A 26,552-nucleotide genomic window follows, 5' to 3' on the forward strand; every position below is an offset into this window, starting at 1 on the left:
ATATATATATATATATATATATATATATATATATATATAGATATATATATAGTCTAAGTGAAACACTGAGACACGATAAGACATGAGACAGAAGTTTCTTCCTGAACTCTTTCCATCTTCAATTGCAATCCTGTTTAATCCCCAGTGATTATTTCCTGTGGTGTGTATTACAGAACTTCTAACCAAAAAAAAAACAGGTGAAAACAGAAGGTTAGAAGGTACTTCTAACGAAAGAAAGAAAGAAAGAAAGAAAGCCTTTCTACACTTAGCAAAAGTTGGGTTGTGGGAGGAGAGCTGATAAACTGACTTTCACTATGGCAAGCATTTTAGGATAAGGTGTCTTCAAACTATGGAAACTCCTTAGAATCCTTGCTAAAACTTTTCTTCCACCAAGAACCGAAATATACATATAGATATATGTCAATATGAGACTCAGTGCACCCAATTTGGCAGGTTAGACAAACTGGTTCTGCACGTGAAGTGTTAATGATAGACAGCCCTCTCAAAGGGCCTTCACAGCATCTGTGGTTTCATTCCCTTCTGCAGCACAAGCAGCCTATGGATGCTCACAGTTTAATGTCTACTGACACGGTTTCCACCCATACCCCACACACATCACTTCTCTGTCTCTCCAGCATGTCTGTGAGCATATATTATGTGTTTGTGCAAATTCTGTCTTCAATGACTGCGTGCATTGTGTATCAGGCATTGTGTACAGTATGTGTTTTAATGTGTGGGTGTGCATTAATGCGAGTACATGCAGGTTGGTCTCCGTGTCTGGTATCTCGTAATTGGGGATACGATACAGCTGTCTTGTTTCCTGCATTTACTTCATTTTTCCCCACTCTCTGTCAGTCAGACCCAGACAAACACAGAGGGAGGACTAAGAGAGAGCAGTGTTTAGAAGTCATCGAATTCAGTTCCCATATGTAGTTTAACATTTTCAGGCACTATAAAGAAATGAAGTCCTGGGGTTTTTCCATGATGAAAAGGTAATGTGCTGTGAATTTAGAAGATGGCTTGATGTCACTGAAACATTAGGTTTATCTGCCAAAAGGGCTTTCCATGAAGTTTAATTCAGTAGCTCTGAGGCACTTTGGTTTGGTAGTGCATTCAGTAGTTGATATTATAGCAGCAGTGTAAAAAAATTGGTAAACTACTGTATGACCACAAATCTGTGGTCATTCTACAGTAAACAACACAAAAACCATTTTCTTTTCAGAAAAATAGTAGCTGATATTTTTCTGTTCTCATCCTTATCTTCCTTTTATCTGATAACACTATTTTGTGACTATTGGGTAGAGTGTGAATTGTCTGCCAACTTCTGAGCTGGGCATACTCAATTTTTTTCAAATACAATGGAGGGTAAATAGACTTTAGATGAGTTTAATCTCCACTACATCCGTGGTCATAATTCTTCAGACAACTCAATACTTTTTCCATATAGGATCCTAAATATTAAATATGGGCTCTTTTTAATCCATATAATTACTGTGAAATTAGGTGTGACAACAATAGAGTGTTGGCAATACAAAAAAAAAAAAAAAAAAGCATGGCTGTTGACTCAGCCGGGTTACGCTTGGACTTATTGTCCAACCATGTCACAGGGTAAAATTGTTTATAGTTGTTTCAAATGGCCACAATCAAAGGTGAGTTGAAAAGCAGGTCATTGCAGAGACTGAAAAGACTCAATAATAGCTCAAATAGGAATATTGGGAGTACAGCTATGTAAAGCATTTCTAGAGTTGCACTTGGTTGTTAACATGAAAAATGAAAATTCGGGGTGTTGGATGAAAAGTAGAGAGCTAGAGCGGAAATCACTGGGTAGAAATGGTGGATAGTTGGCTTTGGACTGTGCGTGTGCAGACTGTGTTTGATTGACATGTGCTTAATTAATTGGTTTTGTCATCCCTGCAAATGTAGGATTATTTACACCTTTAACATTTTATTGGGACACAGAGCTGGGTGACCTAACTCCCAGCACAGCTTAACCCATCTACAACATGAGCAGAGATCTAAGTAGCCAGAATAAATGAGTGTGCTGGGCCATTCATTTCATTATGGAAACGCTATATTTGAATAAAAATCATATGTTCGTTCATAAAAAACAGCTGATGTGTAAATAATCTGGCACGTTTGAATATAATGGCAGAGAAACATCTGAAGTGTAAATGTACATTCTTACTTTGTTTTTGCAATCATTCAGACAAGCCTAGATTAAAAACGTCAAACAGAAACATTTATGTGCTTATTGCTCCTAAAGATTGTCATACTTAGCTTTATTTTACCCACAAATTGTTTAGTCAAGGCCTTTTGTCATTCTGTGCTCAATTTTTATGGTTTCATGAACAAACAGGTGAATATCATAAGAGCTTCTGCAAGCTCCAGCTGTGCTGACCCCATGAGAAGCAGATGCCATCTAAGATGAAGGATCAGATGAAAGGACATAAGGGGAAAAAAACACCAGTGAGGGAAATGTGGACGCAATTAGTGGAATTGGGATTCACCCATTGGCAAGTGTGAGACAGGACGACAACAAGTGTGAGTGAACAGGAGCAAGTGAGCAAGAGAGAAATTGTCCTTGTCCTCCGCTTTAGATTCTGCTCACGTTCTGCTCTGTCCCCAGACGTTAAAAGTGTGTCCATAGTTTGGGCGACCGGGGGAGTGATTGGAAATGTCAGCTGACAACAGCACTTTTCACTGACACTCTGAGAACTGGCACAGAGAGAGAGAGAGAGAGGCCTGGTGGGAGGGGGAGGGGTGAGGGACAGAAGAGAGGAAGAAGGAAACAAGAGGGGTTGACAGAATGGGAAGGGAGAGGATGTTGCTGATGGGCGACTTGGCACACAAAAAAAGCCAGGCTTGGTAACAATAAGGATGAGGATGACATTGAGTTGAAAGTGGGTGTGAGTGTATATGTGTGTGTGTGTGTGTGTGTGTGTGTGTGTGTGTGTGTGTGTGTGTGTGTCAGTGTCAAGGGACTGTCCTTCCATTATTCACTGCGTGCATGAATGAAATGCTTGTGTGTGTCTATGGACATGTGTGCATGTCATGTCAGTGAGTAACAGGAAACCACCACTCAGTCTATCCCAAAAGCCAGAAAGAGCTGCAAACCCAAGACTGCTGTCCAACAACACACACGCCCACCCTCCCCCACTGACCTTTCCTAAATGTTACTGGCCACTTGGCACACTGACTGGGCCTCTAATGAAACTTTTATTGGGCCCCATTTTTCACCCTGTTTCTCCAGAACGCCTCCAGGGCTAAGCTGAAATACAACAGGCTTGAACTGCAGCTGACACGCAGAAGGGCAAGGTATGGTGTATTCGTGTGTGTGTGTGTGTGTGTGTGTGAGAGTGTGTGCGTGTGTTCGCATTATAATCATCCCATTCTATTTTATCAGTTTTTTTTAATTCTAAAAGCAATTAGATGAAATAGAAATCTTGATGAGAATATTTAAAACCCCCTACCTCCAGAATATGTATCTCAATATATCATTCACCAAATTACACTCCAATAATATCAGGTAATAGCTGAGGGCAAGCAAGAAGTTGTCTTTGGGAGAGCTGGTTGACTGTTTGCACTACATTCTATGTTGACTGTTCGTCCTCAAGGGGACAATTGGGAATGAAATGTACAGAACTTAGAAGAGAAGTGCCAAACTCTACTGAGTCCAGTTTCCAGATATCGACATTTAAAGTGCTGAAGCTAAAGTTTAAACAGACTAACAATAAGGGTAACAACACCCACTAATTTATTTCTGTTGAAAGTACATATATAAAAACATTACTGAGCCCAAACCACATCCTGTTAGATCATTTCTCATTATAGCAGCTATTAGAAAAAAAATATTGACTAAAGAATGAAATTTGAATCAGCAACATATCATTTCATGCAGAATCACTTTGTATGAGAATTTCTGCTGCTAAAACACAGAGTCTGTTTCTTTTCTATATCATTGCACAACCATTATCCTGGAACAAGCGGATGGATCTGCCCCTTTGTAAAATCTCTAGATGTCTTTAAACAAGAAATGTCTCAAAACATTGGACTAAGCCTCTGCTGATGGGCAGTATGCATCTGTGTCTGTGTGTCAGTAACCCAGTATAGAAGGTAGCGGATGGGTTAGGCCCAGCTGTGTTGTGTTTTTATCTCTGAGGAAGCAGAGGGGAAGAGCACAGAGGTCAAGAGCAAACTGTTGATACTCATTCGAAGTTGCTGTTGAACTCAAAATTAATTACCACAGGCTGAACTGAACTAAATGGGAATGAAAACTAAACTAGACACTGCTAAACTGAATGACACTTTTTAATGCACCTATAGAGGGATGCCAGGGCCAGTTTAAACTGAACAAAACAGAGGAAGCGAACTCACGGCTGGCAGAGTTTGATTAGGTCCTGGTCCGTGGTGGCAGGTGGCAGACCTCTGATGTACAGGTTGGTCTTACTAAGTTGCTCCACTAGCGCTCCTCCCTGGCTGCCTCCTCCACCTCCACCTCCACCTCCCGTGGTGCCAGGGCTAGGTGGAGCCATTGGCGGCGGGGGAGGGGCATAGGACTGCTGAGGAGACAGAGACAAAAACAGAGGGAATGGTCACTTAAAGTAATAATTGAACACTACATAGATGATCATTTAATACTATTAATTCCATTTTGATTTCAAACGGTACAAACATTTCTTATTAATGCCCTATGACTGGAGAAAACAATGAAAAATGACATCCTTTTTCCTACAACCCAGAATGCATTACATCTGTTGCGTTCTAATAAGATGAGGCTAAATAAACTTTATTTATCCCCAAGGGGAAATTCAAGATGTCATGTTCACTGTTATGTTTAGTTTACAGAAAAACTGTAATCGATAAACATAGGAGGTTCTTTTTTAATCAACATGTCCAGCTTGCAGTTCCACTTGTATTTTTGCTTGTCTGCCAAGTGACAAAATGACATCATCTGGTGGATGTTTGTGGAAGCGTTTACAAAGAGCTTTTCACACAGGTAAAGTTTCATGTTATTATGAAATATAGGAAAATGACTGAAAAATCAGTGGAATCTCCCTCTAAGGCCACAACACTATGACATCTTTTTCTCCATTTTCAGTACCAAAACCATCCCAAACTAAACAAAACTTACTTTCAATTTCTCATCCATCTTATTACTAAACTCCTTTTGAATAATCTCTTCCTGCATCAAGTCCTATCGCAATAACTTGATTCAACAGGAAGCAAATCAAATTAAGGGAGCAGGATATGTATAATTAGTTGTGTTTATTATGATCATGGCACCAAGTTTTACTGGAGGAGCTTCTAGCAATAATAATTCCAGGCTGTGCTGCATCTTAGCAGATACTTTATAGTAGATAGTTTGCTTTAATAAGAGAGCAATAAATATTCCTTTTCATAATGACTAGAGACCACAGAGATGACCACAGTCAAATCAGTGAACTGTAGGAAAAATTTTCTTGACAGTCATTAAGAAAGACTTCACTGAATGTTTAAATTGGATCATTTATCACTTGGATCAAACAGCCTGAGTGAAGTTAACTTAAATTAAATTACATTTTTCAAGGTACTGTTAACTATTTCAAGTAAATTCTTTACCCAAAAAACTATCAATCAGTCATGTTTATTGGGTTTTAACATATGTCTAGCAAACATCCCTGTATGGGCACAGAAACCAGGCCATCCAGTCTTTAATCCAGGCCTGGTCCCTTTATCACCCCTAACTTACTCAAATGCCTTCACTGTTCAATTACACAGCTCAGTACTGACTAAACAACTTAATAAGATGACTGTTTCTGGCAGGGAGAAAGGCCAGTGTTAGGATTAATGAGAGTTTGGAACTAATGGGTTCAGAGTGCAAACCCGCCCCTGCCTGCCCACTGCCTTAGGCAAATTATTAGGTTAAGTATGGAGGAAGTAAACAAGCACAACGGCTCATATGACAACCAGCATTCAAAGCATTCTGTCTGCTGCCTTAATGTTTGGAGCAAAACAGCATCGCAGCCACACTCCATCCACTTCCTACTGTTGGGAAGTGGATGGAACAGGTTCAAGAACCTGCTGCAGGTTGAGATCATCACAGACCAGGCCCACTGTGTCATGATGACACATGAGAGAGACATTAAAATAAAGTGGATGGAACGGAGAGACAGCTGAGACAGGGAGGAGTGTATGTGCTTGGATGTATCCTGCATTTGGCAGTGTGTGCATGTGCATATGCATATGTCAGTGAGTCTGTGTGAGCCGGTGCTGGCAATAATGACAGGTTGTCACCACACAGCAATGTGGAGCCTGAGCCAGCTCTGATATTAATCCATTACCTGTACTTCCCTCAACTAGGACACAATTCCTGACACACACACACACACAGACAGGCATGCTGGCATCTGAGAAAAGGCAGCACTAACAGGATTCAACACATGTACAGCAGACATGAAGCAGTAAAAGGAGATGTTGCTTGTTGAGCAGTGTCATTTGCAGGGTGGGGCTATGAAGTAACAGCCAGGGATGAGCCAAGGCACTCCAAAAAAGAAAAAAAAAAACCCAAACTACAAAAAACTGGTTAATTTTAGTGGCTGTTACACTTACTAATCTGTCGTGCAAAAGTCATTCATTTTGGTAGTTTTTCAGCATAGTCCCAAATACAGTGAAAAGCATCATCTCTGGGTCTACAAGCTAGTGACAATACAAATGTAAGAAATTTGTGCAAAATTTAGAGGACTCTATGGAATTAGTTCACAGGAAAGTATCACCAATCATTTAAGTCAGTGATCAAGCAAATAGATGATAGGATTCAGATATGAGAATGTGCCATCTTTCTTCGTGTTTTATACCATTTTAAAACGAATATCTTTGGGCTTGGAACTGTTGAGGACAAACAAAAAATATACAGATGTTATCTCAGAGTCTAGGAAATTATTATTTTATACATGGGATGATAAATCAATAATGAAAATAAGTTAAATTGTCTGAAACACTGAAAATATATTAGTATTTTATGCACAATATGTATATTTACGGTAGAGTAGAGTGTAAATATACAAAAGGCTTTACCATGTGCATGAGAAATGACAGCTTTCTGAAAGCGTCCAAAAAGTTATGCAAATGGAACGTGTCAATATAATGACTGTAAGGAATGGCACAAGAGGTGAATTCTCATTTCCTGAAACCATGTACCCATATTAAATACAGATTTTTGGTTGCATGAAAACAGACACACAGAGCAAAGAATCTAACTTCCAAACACTCCAGAGGATGTTCAGGGCCCATGAGTCTGTGTGTGTGTGCGTGTGTGTGATCATGATAATGAAAACCTCACTGCTTCAAAGGCTGAGGTGTGTTGAGGGCTGGTTCGATCTGAGCTTTTACATGAGTTATTCCATTACGTTCATCTCTGAAAGACAACGTGGATACATGTTTGAAGGTAAGTATTGGATACAAATGACAACACTAGAATAAATATTATTATATGTTTGTAATAAGACCAATTGCACAAATGGCACACATACAAATACAATGCTAAAAAAGGCAATATATACACAAAAGCATAACCAGGCTTGCAGCATTTATTCTCCTAATGCATACACACAGTGAGCCTTATCTCTGTACTATCATTTTATTCAACATGATCTTCAGCACAAAAGAGACTTCCTTGTTACACACACGCAGGTATCCAGGTAAGTCCAAATGTACAAAATGACACTGACACACACCTGATCAAAGGACTTGCCCAGAAATCCTCTTACATTCAATTTGTGCAGCTGTCAGGGTTGGGTTGATAATGACCAGTGTATGTAATGTGTCTAAGATTGCGTTAGGGAAATCTCATGAAACATTTAATTCTCCCTTTTTTGCTCCCCGGCATCCATGCTTTTCCCTCTCTTCTCCCTCTTACTGTGAAAATCAACTCCAGCATCGCACAATCTCTTGTTCCTTTCTCCCATATCCTTCCACTTCTTTAAACCCACAAACTTGCCCTTTCTCTCTCCATCTCTGACTCATGTGTTTCTCCCAGTTTCTGGCTTCTAAGGATTAGTCTGCAGTCGGAGCGTGTGGACTGAAGGCTGCCTCTCAGCTGGTATTGTTGACACACTTAGTACAGTGGTGCAGCTTTCACAGTGAAGAAAAGGCTCAGAGGCAGCGACACAAACTGTCACACAAAATAAACATCGTTGTTGGGTTTTTGTAGATAACAGATATGACTGAGCAACACACTGCAAAGCATTGCTGCATGTTCTCATATATGCACATGCTGTGACTAGTTGATTGACTGACAAAATTTTGGCACAATGCCCCACTCTTCCTGAAACACGCTGAAACTAAAAGCTCTTCTGTCATGCATACCCCAATTTAATAAAACTGACCCCAGGCTTAACAAGAGGATATTTCAAATGATGGAAAAAGAACCAAGGAAAACTTCAAAACAGATAAAAGCTGACCTGGAAGGTACAACACCACACATCACATTGTGATTGAAACTGGGCTCACAGAAGTGGAAGCAAAATGAACTTAGAAAATTAAGGCATGCTGGTGCAAAACTTATTCTGAGAACTCTATGTATTGGTATGTGTTGCATGTGAAGGGTCCTCCAGAAAGATAATAACCAAAACCATATATATTAAAGCACTAAGAATGGAGGAGAACAAAACACAGAGTGATTCTGAAGTGGCCTGCCATGTCCAGATCTTTAAGTGACTGAAGATCAATGAAAAAAGCTGAAACTCACAGTTGTCAAACACGAGGAAACTGGAGCAGTTTGCTCAATAAAAATTGAATAAGAATAGGTCCAAAAAAACAAGTTCACAGGTATGTTAAAAACAAAATAATTTTGCTTTAGATGCAGAATTTAAAATGATGCAAGCCAATAACACTTGCCAGCTTAGACTTATAATTAGGTTTTCTTTAATCAATGGAAGAATACCAACACGTTTAGCCACATCTTTATGTGATGCTGGATAGTGAATTACAAAGGAGAACCATTCCGACCATTTCTTGCAGGAAACTATAATGCAGCTATATAGCCTGTAGCACTATTTGCATCACCTTGAAATGCTAACAGGTCTGTATACGCCAGTTTCATGACATGACATAACAAATATTACCATAGAGCAGTTAAATAAAAGTAGAAAAATATAAAACAACTTCCTCTATTTTTGCGTCTTGGGCTCCTCATTCCCAAAACAGCCCTGTCAGGATTACTTGGTGGTCAAACGCTTATTCAAAGCTTCAATTTGATTTAAAAAACAAGTCAGGCTGGGTTATTTTATCCCATTTTGTGAATTGACTGGTCATGGTGATGATACAAGCAGAATTAATTTTAGTAGCAAAATTAGCCACTTTAAACGTCTTACTCCTACTCCTCAGTTCACCCTTCACCCACCCTCTGTCAAAAAGGGATTGGCTGATGAAGAGAGGTTAGTGAGAAAGGATCAGGGGAAAGATGATGGAACATGTGAGAGAGCAAAGCAGGGGACAGGGGAGAGCGGGGTCTTCCGGCCTCTTCTGGTGCTTCCTGAAATGCAGAGGAAAGAATGTGGGCTATTTTTGGGTTCAGCACTGAGATTCTCCCTTACTCTGAGTGCCTGTAAACACAGCAGCGGAAGGGTTTAAGGAAAAGCTTATGAATACATCGGAAACCAACATACTGGAGATTACACAGGCAGCTAAATTAAGCCTTGGCTATTCTGTCAGAAACCTTGAAAAAAAAACAAAACAAATCTTTTCAGGAATTTATAAAAAACAACCATTAAACTGGTATGCCCAAGGTTGTTGGACTGGAAGATGCAGCTTCAGGGATGGTACAATCACAACAGAAAGAAAAACAAATTTAATTTAAATAAATAGCGTAAATACAAAATGAGAACAATGACATATTTCCTTTTAGGTGCAAGAAAAGTATAGTTAATAGTGTGTATACACTATTGTATGTATGTGTATACATACAAATGCACTTCTTGTAGAAAGGTCTAATGATATCCAACAGAGTTACTTACAGGTAGAAGTACCAATACAATTTTGTAGCAGTTAAAAAAAAAAAAAAAAAAACATACCAAACATTGCTATTGAGGTTGTCACTTATACCACACCAACCACTCTACTAAATCAAAATAGATTTTACTATAGCCTTGTACTAACACAACCATAATGACTGTATAATAATGACCGATTAATCGGCCGATTTTTTGCACATTTTAATTAATCGGCATTGGTCGATTTCACTGCAAATTTGGCCGATTTATAGGCAGGCACATCTGCGACCAGTTAAGCGTTGTTGTGGAACATGTGAAGACGTGTTGCGACAAGCAGGTTGTTTAGTGAGCTGAAAAGTGTCCAAAAACGGTAAGAAAGTACTTATCTTTCGTTTTTAATTTAGCCTTACACATTTCATTGGTTGAATATGAAGCTACTTTTGGAGAGTGATTGTCTGGTCTGTAGTGTTAGTGAGCTGCAGTTTAGGCTGTAGACACGGGTACCAAAACATGCTAACAAGCCCAGCGGCTAAATTATTATAGTCGTGCACACACATGGCTTCAGCTATTGATGGCCATTGAAAACCATTCGTTTCCAACACGTAATTACATTGTAGCGTATTAGAATTGACGCTGACCGTCATGTGTGCAACAAATGTGAAAGTAGAAACCCGTGAAATTCAGACGAATATTCTCGCTAAAACACGCAGGATAACTTTCCTCAATAAATGTGTCTGTGTGTCTGACACACGCAACACGTCACGATGCTCCCACCAAAAAATATACTTTTATTGAGGAAAGTTAATGTGCACGTTTTAGCCAGAAGTTTTGTCTGAACTGCGCACGTTTCTACTTTCACATGCAAATGACTTGTTGCACATATGATTTGTTTCCGCATATTCTTAGACTATAGCCCTTTGAATTATAGCAGTGTCTGTCAACAAACATAAGGATCATGACAATAAATCAATCCTCTTTTTTTCCAAAACATATTAGGATTGTGATGTGCATGGAATAATTTAATTATAGAAAAAGTGAGTTTGAAATGACAAATCTTATTTTGTTTCTTTTTTAATAATTATAGTCTGATGGCTGAAAAGAAATTTAACCCAGTATGGCAGTATTTCACTCAGCCAACATCAGGGAAGGCCAAGTGCAATATCTGCCAGAAGTTGCTGAGCATGGGAGCAGAAAAAGCAAGGACAAAAAATACATAACAATAATACACTTTTTATTCCTGGGCAATTTTATACCTTGTGAGATGAAGGGGGAAAATTAAAATCGGCATCATATATCGGCTATCGGCTGCCCTGATTTCTAAATATCGGCATTGGTATCGGTTAGAGAAAACCCATATCGGTCGACCACTAATCTCAGGCTGATTATGTTTTTCAGAACTTTCATTCACTGCATTTTTTCAAGACAGAATAACTGGATATACAGTTTTAACTGAATGTCTGAAGGTTTCTATCAGCCTAAAATACACTCTAGAATCACTTGAAAACTATATGATTAATGAAAAATGCAGAAAGCTGGGCCATCGGCATATAGGTTTGACTTTTTGACTGCAGATGAGGAGTATGCATGTTCCCTTTGTGTTTGTGTGGGTTTTCTCCAGGTACTCTGGTTTCCTCCCACAGTCCAAAAACATGTATGTCAGGTTGATTGGTGACTCTAAATTTCCCATAGGAGTGAGTGTGAGTGTGTGAGGTTGTTTGTCTCTATGTGGCCCTGTGATGGACTGGTGACCTGTCCAGGGTGTACCCCTGCCTTTCACCCAAAGAGAGATGGGATAGGCTCCAGCTGATCCCTGTGACTCTAGTTAGGAAGGAAGTGGGTATAATTAATGGATGGATGTCAGATCAAACGTGTAACAGGAAACTGCAATATTTGCACAGCTTCTAAAAATAATTTTATGACGTAATGTACTGCAGTTAATTTAAATTATATAAAAAATAAAACACTAATGATAAAATTTCTCATCTTCATGAAAATATCTCCTTTGTCACATACCACATAACATAAACCCATTCATTTACGGCCTTTCCTAATACACTGTCTAACACTGATCTTACATTCTGCCATTTTGTGCTTTTCAGCTATTCACATTTCATGTACTCTCACTTTCATTCTCTCTAGATGTGTTTATCTCTCACCTCTTTCCTCCCCTGTCTCATCAACCTCTCAGTCCTCCTCCCAAATGACTCTATCCCTGTTTTTCGCCACCTCCTCAGAAGATCATGCTCTCTAGGTTGTGTCCCAGTGGAACACCCTGTTACAGCTGTCTACCTCTCTATCTCTGTTGTTAATATCAGCAACATCAACAAGACTTGGGCTGTCATAAACAAGTTGCACAAACATCCTAAGAGGACATCCAGTTTAGGCTTGGTGCTGACTGACCTGGTGGGAGATAAGGACATAATGGATGGTGATTGTGGTGAGCTGCTGAACTCTCAGCAAATTCCTGTGGCAGTCTTATTGAGAAGGTCAGAGAAAGAGGAGGTGCAGGCTATGAGTGAGTTTACAAGCAAGCTGCTTATCTTTAGATTTATTTGAATGTGCATTAGACTGCACAGCTATTGTTCTGGGGGTCAAAGCTCAGTGAGTGATTTTGTGTGGGGTTATGGGAATTGTTGGTGAAAACCCATCAACATGAGTTTGTGTAACAATTTTCTGTACCTTGGAAAATTCTTCATTTGTATGTTTATGTGTACATATAATGTAATTCTAAATACCAACATGATGTTGCTAAAACTCATCTTAATGTATTTGTATATTGAGTCAATCACCAATAAATTTAAATAAAACAGCTAAAAGAGTTTTTGAAAATAGGGTCAAGTCAAATGCTGCATGATCACAATGTCAAGGTTGTGCTGAATCAATGAAAATTGTCTTTATACTTTTAGACAATATATTCGGCACTGAACACCAGTGTACTATACATATGTTGGCTCAGAGTCATTCCCTTGCTAAGTTAATTTTCTTGTAAATGTGCTGTCCTTGCTTTCTACAAAAAAAAAATCATCCTGAGTGACATCCAACAAAATTATTTTAGAACCTTATACTTCAAAACCCATCCTGATGATTTTTCCTACCTCCCTGAGTATATTCCAAAAATATCATACACTACATTCTTCCCTCTTAATTGCATGACCTCTAGCTTGCAAGTTACAAAAACCGGAAAAAAACATGCATATTGAAGAGGAGCTTTGCACAAAGCTCTTTTATTATGTATATTTATGCAAATGACGTGTTCGTTTATTCAAGAAAGTCTCTCATGCCCCTCCTCTCATTGCCCTCTGGTCAGTTTTTTAACTATGCTGCATGCATGATGAACGGCAGCGGGCGAGGTTCGGTTCATAAATTGTGATTGGTTTACTACAAAACTTATGTACACTATATTCACTGTTCTTCTGCGGCTTTACTCAAAGTTTAAAATGAAGCAATGTTAAATATTGCAGAGTTCGATCAGCAGCTGCTTTACTTCTTTGTCACTTGTACTGAACCATGGATGTCTCCTTATATGATGAACTGTAGCCTACATTCCTACCATTCAGCAGTGTTTCTAGCTCTCTTTAACTTATTGCGTCTTCCTTGTATTTTAATAATCCCATCCTGCCCCCTCTGTCCCTCAGCTCTTTACTGTTCCTGTCAAATATTTTGCTTTTCTCCTCCTACTACAAACTTCATCTCCTTGTCTATCAGTTTCAACTTTCTCCTCCTCCTCCTCATTCCTCAGCTGCTGACAGCCTCTGCCCTCTCTTCTATTCCAGACTCATCATCTCTTTTCCTCTCGTCTCATCTCTTTCTCGTACTCACACTCCAATCTGCTGCCCCCCACACCTCCAACACCATGCAGGAGATTAAAATATGAGGAAACAATCAAGCTCTGGCTCATTAGCATATGAACAGGGGACCGAGAGGCAACCACAGACAGGACAACAGAGCCCTGGAAATCCACCGGCGAGTTTTTTTTTAATCCCAGGAATGACTTTTTACCGTATTTTGTTGAATGAAACAGAACAATCCTCTGCCAGTCTTTTCAGGCAAAAATTACCATCAGAATAAGAGCGAATAAGAATAAGACAGAATGCTTATATAGCATCAGGTCAGAGAATAGAGACTATAGAATAAGTGTGCAGCCAGAATAATGTTCCTCCTCAGCAACAATGAGAATCAAAAAGGATAGGAATTGGTGTGCATTTGTGGATGAACACACACATTGAGCCTGTCTTCTCATAGCGAGAATGACAAACTGAAAATATAATGTCTATATGCATGTGATGGGTCTATTCTCATTATAAAATATCTCTATAAACACACCGGCATTACAGGTCAGGACATACATTATATTATATGGGCAGCAGATAATAGTAACTTATAAAATTAGTGTTACCTGAACAGACAGAAAAGCAACAGTATCAGGTGCTGGTGATAAGATTTTGTGCTGTGAAACTGTCATAGAGGTGTAAATTATGAAAACGCACATTGGGGTCAATGCCGATCTATATGAACATGCAGATCTTAATATTGTTCAAACTGATTGTATACCAAGCCCTTCAAATAAACATTCACATTTTAAAGATGGTAACACACATGCACACAAATCAAAACAAAACAAGAAAACAACTAACAAGAAAAATACCCTTCAACATCCAAACATTAATTGTAACCTCAGATAAACCTGTCAGATATAACAAGACTAAACGCCTGCAGCCATGCTGGCAGCTCTGTGAAACTGTACTTTGGCACAATGGTGCTTTGAGGAAACACCAATGCTGCATTCAAGCAATGTTGGCAGGAAGGGAACAACAACAAAAGCACCGCTTATTTTTACTTGGGAGTGTTGACACATTATTCCAAGGTGGTTAGCACTAATGCTAACCTTGTGGTAACACCAGACAAATAGTGTAGATAAACTTTCGTTGTGGTATAGCTATGTTTGAAACAGATACTAACAAACAACATGTGTAGTTCATGTAAAAATCGCTTTATTGATTGTGCGTTAAAAGTTTCATAAAACACCTGCTGAAGCGACATGCGCCGTTTGAAAGCTAACACTAACCAACAACAACTTACAAGTCCTATTTCTCTAACTAGCTACCACTAAAACCCACTGGGAGACCAGCCAATGAATGAGTGTCAGATTATGAAGCGATGGTTGTGAAAGTTGTCTTACCTTCGTTGTCTTCTCATCATAAGCTGTTTTTATATAAACAAAGCTTCTGGGGCCTGTTTCAGAAAGCGGGCTCAACAAACCCCCCGACGTTAACCCTGAACTCTGGGTCGACTCACTCTGACGTGAAAAACTCGTGCGTGACAACATATAACAGGCCACATCAGGGGAACACAGAGACAATGATTCACCATGGCAACGGAGAGGACGCGTTCCGTATATTTTCCCCAGAGAAACTGGAAGTTTTAATCGCCTCGTATGTCGAAGATGATGAGCATATATTTAAAAAACAAAAACAGAAAACAAAACGCCACAGCAAAAGAACGTGAGCGGGCAGGGCCGAAAAGCTGATCGTGTCAATGCGGGTTTTTTTTTTTTCTTTCTGTATTGAAAGTATTTTTTTATTAAAACTTTTTTTTTTCAATGTTCCAACAATGTGCATCTCCGAGCGTGTTCGATGTCCATGCAGGTGCAACCCTACAGGTGCCAAACCAACGTGGCAGCAAATTAAAATGAAATATCAAGACCTCCTTCAAACAGGAAGATATTATTATTATTGAATTATTTATCATTACATATCACAGAGCAATGCTGAATGTGGTAATGAAGAGGAGCCATCCATCTACATCCACATCCCCTGCCCAACTAGCCACTGTAAGATTGTGTCTGCTGTTGAATAATGACTTGCAATAACACTAAGTGGCTATGACACCATGAACATCATTCTTTTTGTGGGTGGTGGGTAAGGTGATATGGTGCTACTATGTGTGATGGTTTTAACATACAATGTCAATTTACTGCATAAGTACTTGCAGGACATAAAGAAGATTTGATACATATATGTTCTCTTTGTTTTATTATGCAAAATGATTAAAACAAATTGTGTCCCTAATTATTCTGTCATCTGGCACATGGACTGTTTCATTTTCTGTTGGTGCAGGACATTGCTCTCTTCACATTGTCGTTATGTTGTGGAGAACCACACAGGCCACAATTATGTCACAGGCCCTGTCTGGTGTGACCTTGAGCCTGCAAAGGCACTGGAACCGGGACTCGACTATGCCTATGGTCATTTCATTTGTGGCCCGTGTCCTGCTGTGAGCTGAGTTGAATTGTGCTGTGGGTCAGGAGGTGCAGGATCAGGATAAGGTGCAAGATGTGGCTGACAGGGGTCTCCTCTGTCACCAAGGAGGTAATCATCAAGCTCTCCTATAAAAAGGAGAGCATGCAGTTTAACGTTTTAATATACGTATAGAGATACATGGACACAGAGAGGTGTATGTTAGTACTCATCACGGGCAAATCTGTGGCTTAGTGCACACTAAAAGTGTGTCATGTCATGCGCAGATCCAGGCCACTTTGCTTCCATGTTCATTATCAAATGCAATGCATCACATATGATCTTAAGCACACAGAACAAAAAATCTGCATTAGCTGTGATGGAATTATCTTTCATAATGAATGCTAAAGGCCACTATTTACCTGTACATTAATGCTGTGGAAGGACTTCCTATTGACATAATCGCCTTCATTTACAGAGGGAGCCACAACAGCGATATGAGTCCCATCTATGCAGCTGATCACACGTGGAAACCCTAAAATATACAAATTGATTTGTGCATAAAGTGTCAAAGATACATGCTGAATGTGCCGATTGCTGCTTGTAGTGATACCTGCAGTTTTGTAGAACTCCTCTTTGATAAGATGCATGTGTCTGTGATTGGGGAAGACCACAAAGCTGTACAGCAGACGTTTGAGCGCAAGGGTCACATGACTACACAATACGCAGTTGCCTTTGAAATGTGTTCTGCATCAAGAAGCAAAAGAGCACGCCATGTCTCCTCCCACTTCTTCAGTCTGAATGCCAATTGGTTCAGAAACAACTCAGGGTTTCCAAAACCTGCCAGCGAGCAGGTTCAGTTCACAGAGTAAGCTATTACGGTAAGTGACTCAGAGTCAATGTGAACCCGCTTTCAGGGTTAACAAAACCGCTTTCTGAAACAAACCCTGCTATCAACTAGTCAATTGTTTTGTGTTACACTGAAATGATTCCAGCAAGAATCCATGGACATTTCCGCTTTTTGTAGGCCTCTAGGTGGCGGGTGGGGAGGGGGGGGTGGACTTGTGCATCATTTTGGGTTTTTTTTTTTTAGGTCTTTTGCTTTCTGTGATTGGCAAGTCTTGATATCTATTTGAAACTAGAGGGTATTCTACGTTTCTATAGGCTGGAACCTTTCTTTGAATTTTTCTTTGAATAATTCTTTGAATTTTTTTTTGTAGATCCAAATAAAAAATGGCTATACAGCAAGAAAAGGAGTAGAAAGCTAACACCCAAGGACGTACTGGTCTTAAAAAATGGCCCAGGCTCTAACAGGTTAAACAATATGCATTTTTAATAAAGCATATTAGCTTTATTATAATCCAGTGCAATACAAATCAGTATCTCTGCGAACTCTTAGTCCTTCAGTTCTTGTAGATTTTATTGGTTTAGAAGTTTCTAAACTGAGAATTTTCAAATGAACAAATACACATCCATCTGTGTACAATGGTAGGATGTATGTTGGCACTCACATACATCCTACCTGGCAGACACAGCTCAGCTGTAGTGTAACACAAACCCAAGGTTGATGTATTCTGCTCCACATCTATGTTAATGAAAAATATCTCCTCTTTAAGGCCAGCCCACTGAGACATTATCGTAAACAGAATGTGTAACTGTAAGCCATGAGATGGTGCATTATGCATCTGCACATGGATTATTTAGCTCATATGATCCTTCACAGGAACTGCAGGGCTTACTGGAATTCCATGGTAAGTGAACCAAAGTTGCAGCATCGATGCTCAGCTGCATCTATATAAAGTCTCATCTATATTAGTAACATGGTTAGATATGTCTGTTTCCTACATATAAGCCACGTCTGATTTAAACACTTATCTTGACCCTGCTCTCAGGGTCACTGACTGGGGCTAAGAGAAAATATAGAGGGATGGAAAAAAAGGTGATAGCATAAGAACATAGTGAGCACAATCCAAGCTAGTTGACTGAGTTCAGTTGATGACCTGAAGATATCTAGGGTGAACATCCATAATAGGGCATTATAACAAAGGTAGCGCTCAAATTATCTTTTTTTATCGGGTGGAAGATTAGAAAGAAACATTTGAAAACAATCTTGGCAGAAAGCAATACATGAGCCAACTAGTCAGACTAATATCCGAAGCAAAATCTAAGTTAAGCCTAATCATTTTGCAGTATTCTCCAGCACTGTAGTTACACTGTATACACTTCAGTTTTTTATATTCCATGTCCTGTGATCCAAGAACATGTTAACAGAGTCAACTGACAAAAAACATATTGCATCAGGATTAAAATGGGCCACTGGACCGATATTATATCATGAGGAGATGCTTCACTGTTTTCCACAGGAAATTCCATTTGCTGGAATACTGAATGACCTCATGACGTAACCCCAGTGTTAAATACATTTAGGTCTCTAAACTGTTTCAATTTCCACTTTTCTTTTGTCCCTGTGAGAGACGATACAGAGCAGCTCACATTTATAATTCAGAATCCAGCATTGAACCATTCATCAAATCAAAAAGAGACATGATTCCCCTATTTAAAAAACAAAGGCTGAACAGTGAGAGCAGCAGTCGATATATTCACCAATCATAACCTAGACACTGTGTGCTTGGATTGATTTAAAGGCCTGATCAAATTACCTGGAAAAGGTTAAAAGTATCCATTACTGGCTAACATGCTTTTGTTATTGAACACAGGGAGAAAAAGGGGAATGCAGCTGCACAGAGCAACAATCAAGCCCAACTGTATCCTGGAGGCATAAATATACCAAAGTATTCAGTGAGGAAAAACACATCTTGGAAGAGAAATATCACAGTGAACCAATGCAGGGTAGAGAGAGGCAATTGAGTAAACATACTTTGGTGATAGAATATATCCCTGTCTTTCACATTTCTTCACTTTAGCCTTGTGAGAAGATGAGAGTAAAACTAAAATATCAAAACACTTGAAAAAAAAACCCTTGCCTGATCTTTTACAGGTTATACAAGGACAGAGACATTGGTAAATAGTGAAATGACTGCAGAGAATAAAAATCAGAAGCATGGAAAGGCAGAGAAAAAATGCAGCATTGTGAGAGAAGGGAAGGAAGTTTGAAGACCATAGAAAATGGTTGGATTAGGAAAAGCGAAGACAAGAAAATAAAAGGAGGAAAGAAAGGCCACCAGAGAGGTCACTTCTGCTGTTAATAATTTATCCTTTAAAAAACCAGTCTGAGGCTTTAATTGGTGTTGGGGCTTAATACTGAAACACACATACACACACACCTCAGGGAGCCTCTTAGCAGCTGTGCTCCAACTAAATTGGCTGCACTGTAGCGGCGGCAGCACCATGTTTCCTCCAGGTATAACACAGTCAGCCAAAACAGCAATAGCAGGCCTGCCAACCGCTGTCTCATGAATCTGGGCGTGACACTTCTATCTGTCTCATGCTTGCTGTCACAAAAAAATCTAATGGCAAATCAGAATGACAAGACGTTAGTCCCCTGGTACAGTTGTTAGCTAGATAAACACTCAGTTGTAATATGCATTTAGTTGAGGAAGGCATTTGTGCGATGCTGGAGGCATTTTTGCAAGACGTAGGAATCATTCATTTAAAGATTTAAGGCTTGTCTTAGTGTAGAGGAAAAAATGACAGGTTGTGAACGTTCTCAGGGCAAGCTATTATTGTCACATTCATTTAAAATCTACAAAAGACATTGTGTATAGCAACACATAACATCAATGTATGTACAATGCATTATTCGGTATAAAAGAAAATAATATCCAACGCATGCTTCTGTGTGCAGACAAGGTTAAACTGCTTTAAATATATGTTTCAAGGCAACTACAAGTCAGCAAGTTGTGTTTAGTGTTTTGTATAATTGTAAAAACATGTGAGATGCCTCTAGGAGTAAGCTGCTGGCACAGTACCGCACATAAAACATCTAAAACACCAGTTATGAGGTTATCAGTCAATGGATATAAGTTAAAAGCATGAGGAAAATAATTAAGGGTAGCGTCTTCCCTTCATTCATCATTGGTTTGTATGTTTCTGATGCTGTTATTTGTTCCCTGCTTGTTTAGACAAACTAAAAAAATAAATAATTTACAATAATTGTCAAGGAAACTATTTAACATTTAACCCTTAAAACATTGGCTTTTCTAAATGCTGTCCAGCTGAAGCTACTCTGGCAGCAATATAACTGTGCCTGAAGGTTGATGAGCACATTTACCGCCCCCATATCCTCCCATCACACATCAGTTCTGTTGGTAAGATAAGCACTCTGGCCTTCAGCTGATCCAAGAGGAAACCCTGCTATCTGTGTCATATCACGTCTCATATGCCAAGTTTCTACATTTATATAAAATAGACACATTCTGTCCAGCTCCAGTATAACACAGTCTAATTACATTTATCAGTTTGCTACAAATTGACTGATGAACAAGGCAAAATGAACACGTTATCAACATCTTATCAGCTGTTAAAAGTTGGTAGTTAAGTCATATTATGAAAACAACACTATTTCTATAATAAAATTAATAAAAGCCATGTGCGGAAGACTGAAAACCTCAAAAAGGGCAAAGGGTCAAAAGGTGTGTTTTTGACCTCTGTATGTGTTTAAGTGCAACAGCAGAAAATACGTTCACTGAGGATAACACCATGTGGTTGGTATCTTCTTTCTTTTACACTCAGGACCAGTACATGTTAAATATGCACCACTCAGTGAGTATAATGATTTTATTGGCTGTCATCTGCATCAGCACTTAGAAAATGAATAATCTGTCACTGCTCTTGGTGCCATGGGAAATCTACGAAGCAGATCATATTAACTGTACATTTTTTAAATCTGAGATTTTGTGTGACAGTATGTGGTTACTGTGGTTTACCAATACACCACCCAGTATTGTCACCTCAGTACTGTGTTATTGTGAACTGCATTTCCACCTTGAGAATTAGATTTACAAAATGAGATAAAACTAGTCCAAGAGTTGCTGCAGTTCAAAATCACCCAGACAGCAAGGTTATCAGCCAGACCCCAGTACCATGAGAATACACAGTGTCTCCCAAATCCTATTGTACCATGAAATGTCACAGCACATTAGCTACAAGAGGGATTACCCTTCCTTGAAAGTAAATGAGGGAGGAAAAGCACCATTGAAGGGAGACAGAGAAACAGACGGAGGAGACAATTATACACAGGGAGCCTGTGTGGGAATGTGAACACATGCTGGTTCATACAGGTAAGTGTGGGATGAATATAAACTAGTTCATGCTCTATAAGTTGTGTGTAGATATATGTAAACTTGCCAACTGTAACTCTTTTTAAAGTATATGCACTTTTACATCTCTTTTTTGTTCCCATTCCCCTTCTTTTCCCTCCTTTTGTGCCACTGGTCATGATCATCCCCAGATCTTGATTTGGCTACACTTATGAATTATGTACACACACACACACAAACAAACACACACACACACACACACACACACACACACACACACACACACACACACACACACACACACACACACACCAAGCTTATCTATGGCTAGGAAGTTCAGCTAGGTTGGCAGGCGGAGACTAACAGCTTGTGGCTGTACTTTGGAAGAAAGCAAGAGTCTGTCTCCGTTGCTTTGTCTCTGTTTTTCCTCTCCACTTTTGTCAGCCCCATTTCCTTTCTGTCTGGGTATGTCACTCAATCTGTAATTCAGCTGGACTTCCTGTCCCCGACTGCTGTAAAGCCCACATTGCAAGTTAAGAAATCTGTATGACATGATGTCTGGGGTGGCTCTATTTTATGTCACATTATATAGAGTATAAGAAGCTGAACTCTTCTGGACTTCCTCTTCTGAATGAAGTAGGGATTACTCTCTATAGAGTCATTAGATCTTTGATCAAACCAATCTTATTTTATCTGTGTTTCATAGTCTCCTCTTGCCCCCTTTCTTTCCCCCTCTCTGCCTTATCTGGGCCTTTGTCCCCTTCCTCTTCCAATCCTCTCCTTTCCTTCCTGTGCTACTCCTCTGCTGCTGTGCTGTAAGTTTTTTGACCCAACATCCTCTGTGGATGTAAATCACCAGGCAACTTCTCAAGTCTGTAACCAACACCACCTGGGCCTAGACCACTTTGCTGTCTAAGCTAACTGTGTCATTGTACAATGTGTACACTCCCTCATATGTATAGTAATACCCATTACTGGAATACATTGACTTTATGAAAATAATCCTTTGGCTCTATTTGCTGCAGTGCTATAAGAGGACTGATTTCACATCACATGTTTCACATCAGTTTGCTCAGTATCTAATCCACTATGGAAATCCTGTGAGAATGCAAAACTGTAAATGTAAAATCTAATCATCAGTATGATAATATTAGCATGCATCACATAAAATTATTGTAAAAATTACAAATGGCTAAATTACTAAGAAATGGACACACCAATTATTGATGACATATTTAGCCATTTCAGCATGCTAAATCTGACTATCACCAAGTTACATCTGCTTTCTCCTCTCAGTCTCTGCAGAACAAAAAAATAATCTGCAGTTGTTGTATGCCTTTTATGCAGGTATATCTCACACAGTACAGGCTGAGTGTTCCCCACATCATTGATTTCTTCTTGAGAGACAAGGAGAACTGAGAGAGACCTCCACCGAGAGGATAATTCTAGGGTTGGTATTGGTGAGAGTGCTACAGTTAGTATTTTCTGTCACAGCGGTGTACTGAATGCTCCTCCCGTGGCAGTCAGAGCCACCGCTTTATCTAGTTTAGTAGTTGACAGTTGTGTACGTGTACATACTGTATGTGAATGTGTATGCATGATTCTATTGCATATACAATTTTTGCAGCATTTATACTTAACACAAAATGACATTTGAGTTTCCTATTTCTGCATTTCGATGTTGCTGATACCATTAATGAGGGGGTTATTTCAAACTGTAAATGAATGAGAGAGCAGTTGACAAAAATAGACTAATGGGGAAAAAAGGGGGATTTAGGATAGACTGTTCTACAGCTAATAAAATGAATGAAATTGCAATAAAGTAATAAAAGTGAATGTCCACCGAACCAGTGATGTCTAACTGTATGTATCCGTTGCTATATATGTAGGGAAAAATATATGTTTATATAAAATGGTGTTAGAGCATCTATGTGAGGATAAGGTGAGGACTACTGGTGCCTGACAAACTCTGAAACAAACAGGATGTAGGTATTGGACAAGGTTTCAGGCAATAGCTCACTTATTTGACTTATTTGACATTTTATGTCTCAGAATTTTCATAACATAGGGAATGTATGTGACCAACCATGTCATAGCACCCACTGTAGAAATAAAGAAAGCATTATAAGATAAGATTAAAAAAATAGAAATACTGACGTTAGTATTAAGATGGTTCAGGAAATCCAGCACAACCTGACAAACTTCAATAGTGTTGGAGAGAGTTGTTGACCCTGAGTCATAGGTCAAACAAAAACCAGCACAAATGACAGGAGGACTTTTCAAAAACACCCACAGTGCCAAACATGATCTTACAACAATGAGCATGTGCATACAAAGATGCAAACAATATGCACATGGAGACAGTGCTTCCCAGGGTCTTAATTATTCATACAGGAAGTTAAATAAATGAAATATGCAGATTGCTGCTGTACCACATCTAGCAGACAAATATGTCTGTCTCCTCTGATGGTTCAGCACACATGACAGTGTGGCAGTGAAGTAATAAGTAGGGCAAAAAATAATTTATTATGAATGATTATTTAGAAGTGGATGGAATAGTTGTTTTAGTTATGATGCCAAAATGTGACATCTCATAGACTCCTACTCATTGTGCTTTAAGCACTGTTTTGTTGATAATTAAGGCACAATGATTATTAAACCTTAGAGCACAAATACTTTGCCAGTAATAAGTGAGCTTCAGCTGCTCTTTAAACCTTAGCTAAAGAGTGGTGGAATACATGTTCAATATAAAAACAAACAAACAAACAAGAACAACAAGAGGGCAGATGAATTAACGGTACTACTTTTGAAGCTGTTGTGTTGCCTGTTCGAGTTAAATCAGGCACACCTTCAGAATTTAAAATCACTTTTAATGTTATTTTTACCCTCTACTGTCACTATCCAACACGTAGAAAGACTAACGTGGAAAGACAGTTCTGCAAAACAACTTAACCAGCCAACTATTGTTGTTGGAGGCTACCTTGACTTTGAACAGTGGGTGTCTCGATGGGGAGCTTGAATATGTGGTAATTCAACCTCCTACTGGCAGAAACTGCAAGGTTATAAGTACATTAAAAGAAATAAAGAAAAAAAACACCTACAAGGTCTGTGATCTTTTTCCCATCTTGTTCAAGAAAACAATGTGAGATATTTAATAGGGACATAATGAACTGTGCATGACATTGTAAAACCTCCATACTTCCTCTTCACAATGTCACTTCACTGTGGCAGCACACACTATGTACAGCACATAATATTGCTGAGATGTCAGAACAGTGATGAGTGTTCTCAGTGCTGTAATAGTGGCTGCGTTGGCTCTGCTAATCCGCTATTTTATTGTACAGCTGCACCAATATCAGCAGCAGAGTAACAGCATCCAACAGTTGCAAGCACAAACCTTATATGAACGTCCTCAACATTGTCACACAAGTGTTAGTCTACAAACACACACGCTCAGTACAGAGTGCGCTGAAAGGCCAGGCAGTACAGCACGCCTCAGCGGAGTGTGCCAGCCTAATCTAGTCAGTTCTTTTATCCCATCTCCTCCCTCCACTTTCCCTTAAATCAACACTTCACTGAGAGCTACAAAGCTAGCTGGACCCTCAACACACATGTACACTTGCGCACGTGCACACACTTCACTTCCCTCCCTTCTGTGTTAGTCTCTGTTTATCTCTCACTTTGGCACTCTTGCCTCCTCTCTCTGGGTCTCAGGCACTAGCAGTAACACACATCTCACAGCCTTGAACATGCACACATGCACACACGCACACACACACACACACACACACACACACACATCTGGACAGTCACACGGCAGAACACACTTGCACAAAACACAATAAAAAGCCTTGAAAAAGGCTGGTAGTCTCTGAGGAGAGCCAGTAGTGTGAATGAATAGAAGCTGAATGTAGCTTAACAATCTGTGCTCAGTCAACTGATTTGGCCATTGCCCAGGCTGTGAGTTGGTACCCAAGAAAATAATTATGCACTGAATAGAAGTATGAATATACATTGGCTAGCATTATAAAGGTCTCCTTGAACTCCATGTATATTGATTCAGTCAACTTAGAGCACTTGGTTAATGCTGCTGTTTTAGTGAGGACAGCCTTGAAGTGGTCCTGCAGATCCTCTCAAATATTTCCTCATGGAGGAGGCGGAGTCCCAGGAGCAGCAGGCCTACAGGAAACAGCCACTACTCCAGGGTTTTGTTTATAAGTATCAGTGTCTTCAAAAATACGAAACTGAAATGTCACAAACATCAGACCAGTCTGCCAACAGACAACACACAACATTGTGATTTGATGTTTCACTATCTTTAGAAAATCACTGGCATATGAGTAGGCAGATCCATGAAATCTTTCTCTTTTACAGACACATAGAGGGAAATATAAACAGCTTACTTTCAAGTGTCATTAGTGACCATTCACTTTGGAAGGGCTCCTTGCAATCAGCAACAGCCTATGTTTGGACTACCTTCTCATACTATGTGGACACCTCCGATAAAAGCACGAGAGCTTTGAAAAGTAATTTGACTGGGTCCCAACAAAGGGAGTGTTTTCACAGGATAATCCCTGGCTGGGACTGCAAGGGTGTTGTGTGTTTCTGTGTGTATACCAGAACCCTGGAGAGTGGGTGTCTATGTATGTGTGTTTGTACTTGTGCAGTTTGTGTGTGTGTGTGAAGGAGGGGGTTATCAAGCTGAGCAGGGAGGGTTTTATTCAGGATTTCATTAGCAGGGAATAGGAGATGTTTGGCCAGGCCATTCACCTCTGGCTTGGGGACAAGAGTGTGTTTGTAACCAAGCTAAACGGTCTGTGAGGGCAAAGACTCTGGCAGTTTTATAGAGTTTAACTGTCTTTCCTTATTTATTCTTCCCAGGATGAGAAAGAGAGAGTGCAGGGGTCAAGCTCCAGAGTTTGTTCACACTTGGAGCTGTCTTGGAACTGTTTCTTGTGTATTTGAAAGCACTCTAAAGTGACAAAGTATAACAGTATCAATATCAATGTTTAGCAGTTCTAGAAGAAGGCACTGGATGTTGAATATTTCTATTATTGTTAGATTATTACTTCACCAGGAGTGTATCCTTCTTTTCTAGAGAAACTAAATAAGTGCCAAAGACACTATTA

At 39.4% G+C, this 26,552-nt stretch overlaps 1 protein-coding gene across 6 annotated transcripts in view; it reads right to left on the bottom strand.

The window, feature by feature from the left end:
• The window catches only part of LOC113122796 (RNA-binding motif, single-stranded-interacting protein 3), a 113,023-nt gene that overhangs the window by 77,584 nt on the left and 8,887 nt on the right, over positions 1 to 26,552 (bottom strand). For 4 of the 6 annotated variants that reach the window (XR_003294905.1, XM_026294367.1, XM_026294370.1 and 1 more), the window contains one exon: positions 4,375 to 4,559. Coding sequence is in view for 5 of the 6 variants with exons in the window: in XM_026294367.1 (XP_026150152.1) it covers positions 4,375 to 4,559 (185 nt within the window). In the remaining variant the exon portion in view is untranslated. The remainder of the gene's footprint in view (positions 1 to 4,374; positions 4,560 to 26,552) is intronic. The other 2 variants (XM_026294371.1, XM_026294368.1) reach the window with 1 other exon arrangement.

Source organism: Mastacembelus armatus, chromosome 16 (assembly GCF_900324485.2).
Source record: "Mastacembelus armatus chromosome 16, fMasArm1.2, whole genome shotgun sequence".
In the NCBI taxonomy this organism is placed as follows: domain Eukaryota; kingdom Metazoa; phylum Chordata; class Actinopteri; order Synbranchiformes; family Mastacembelidae; genus Mastacembelus; species Mastacembelus armatus.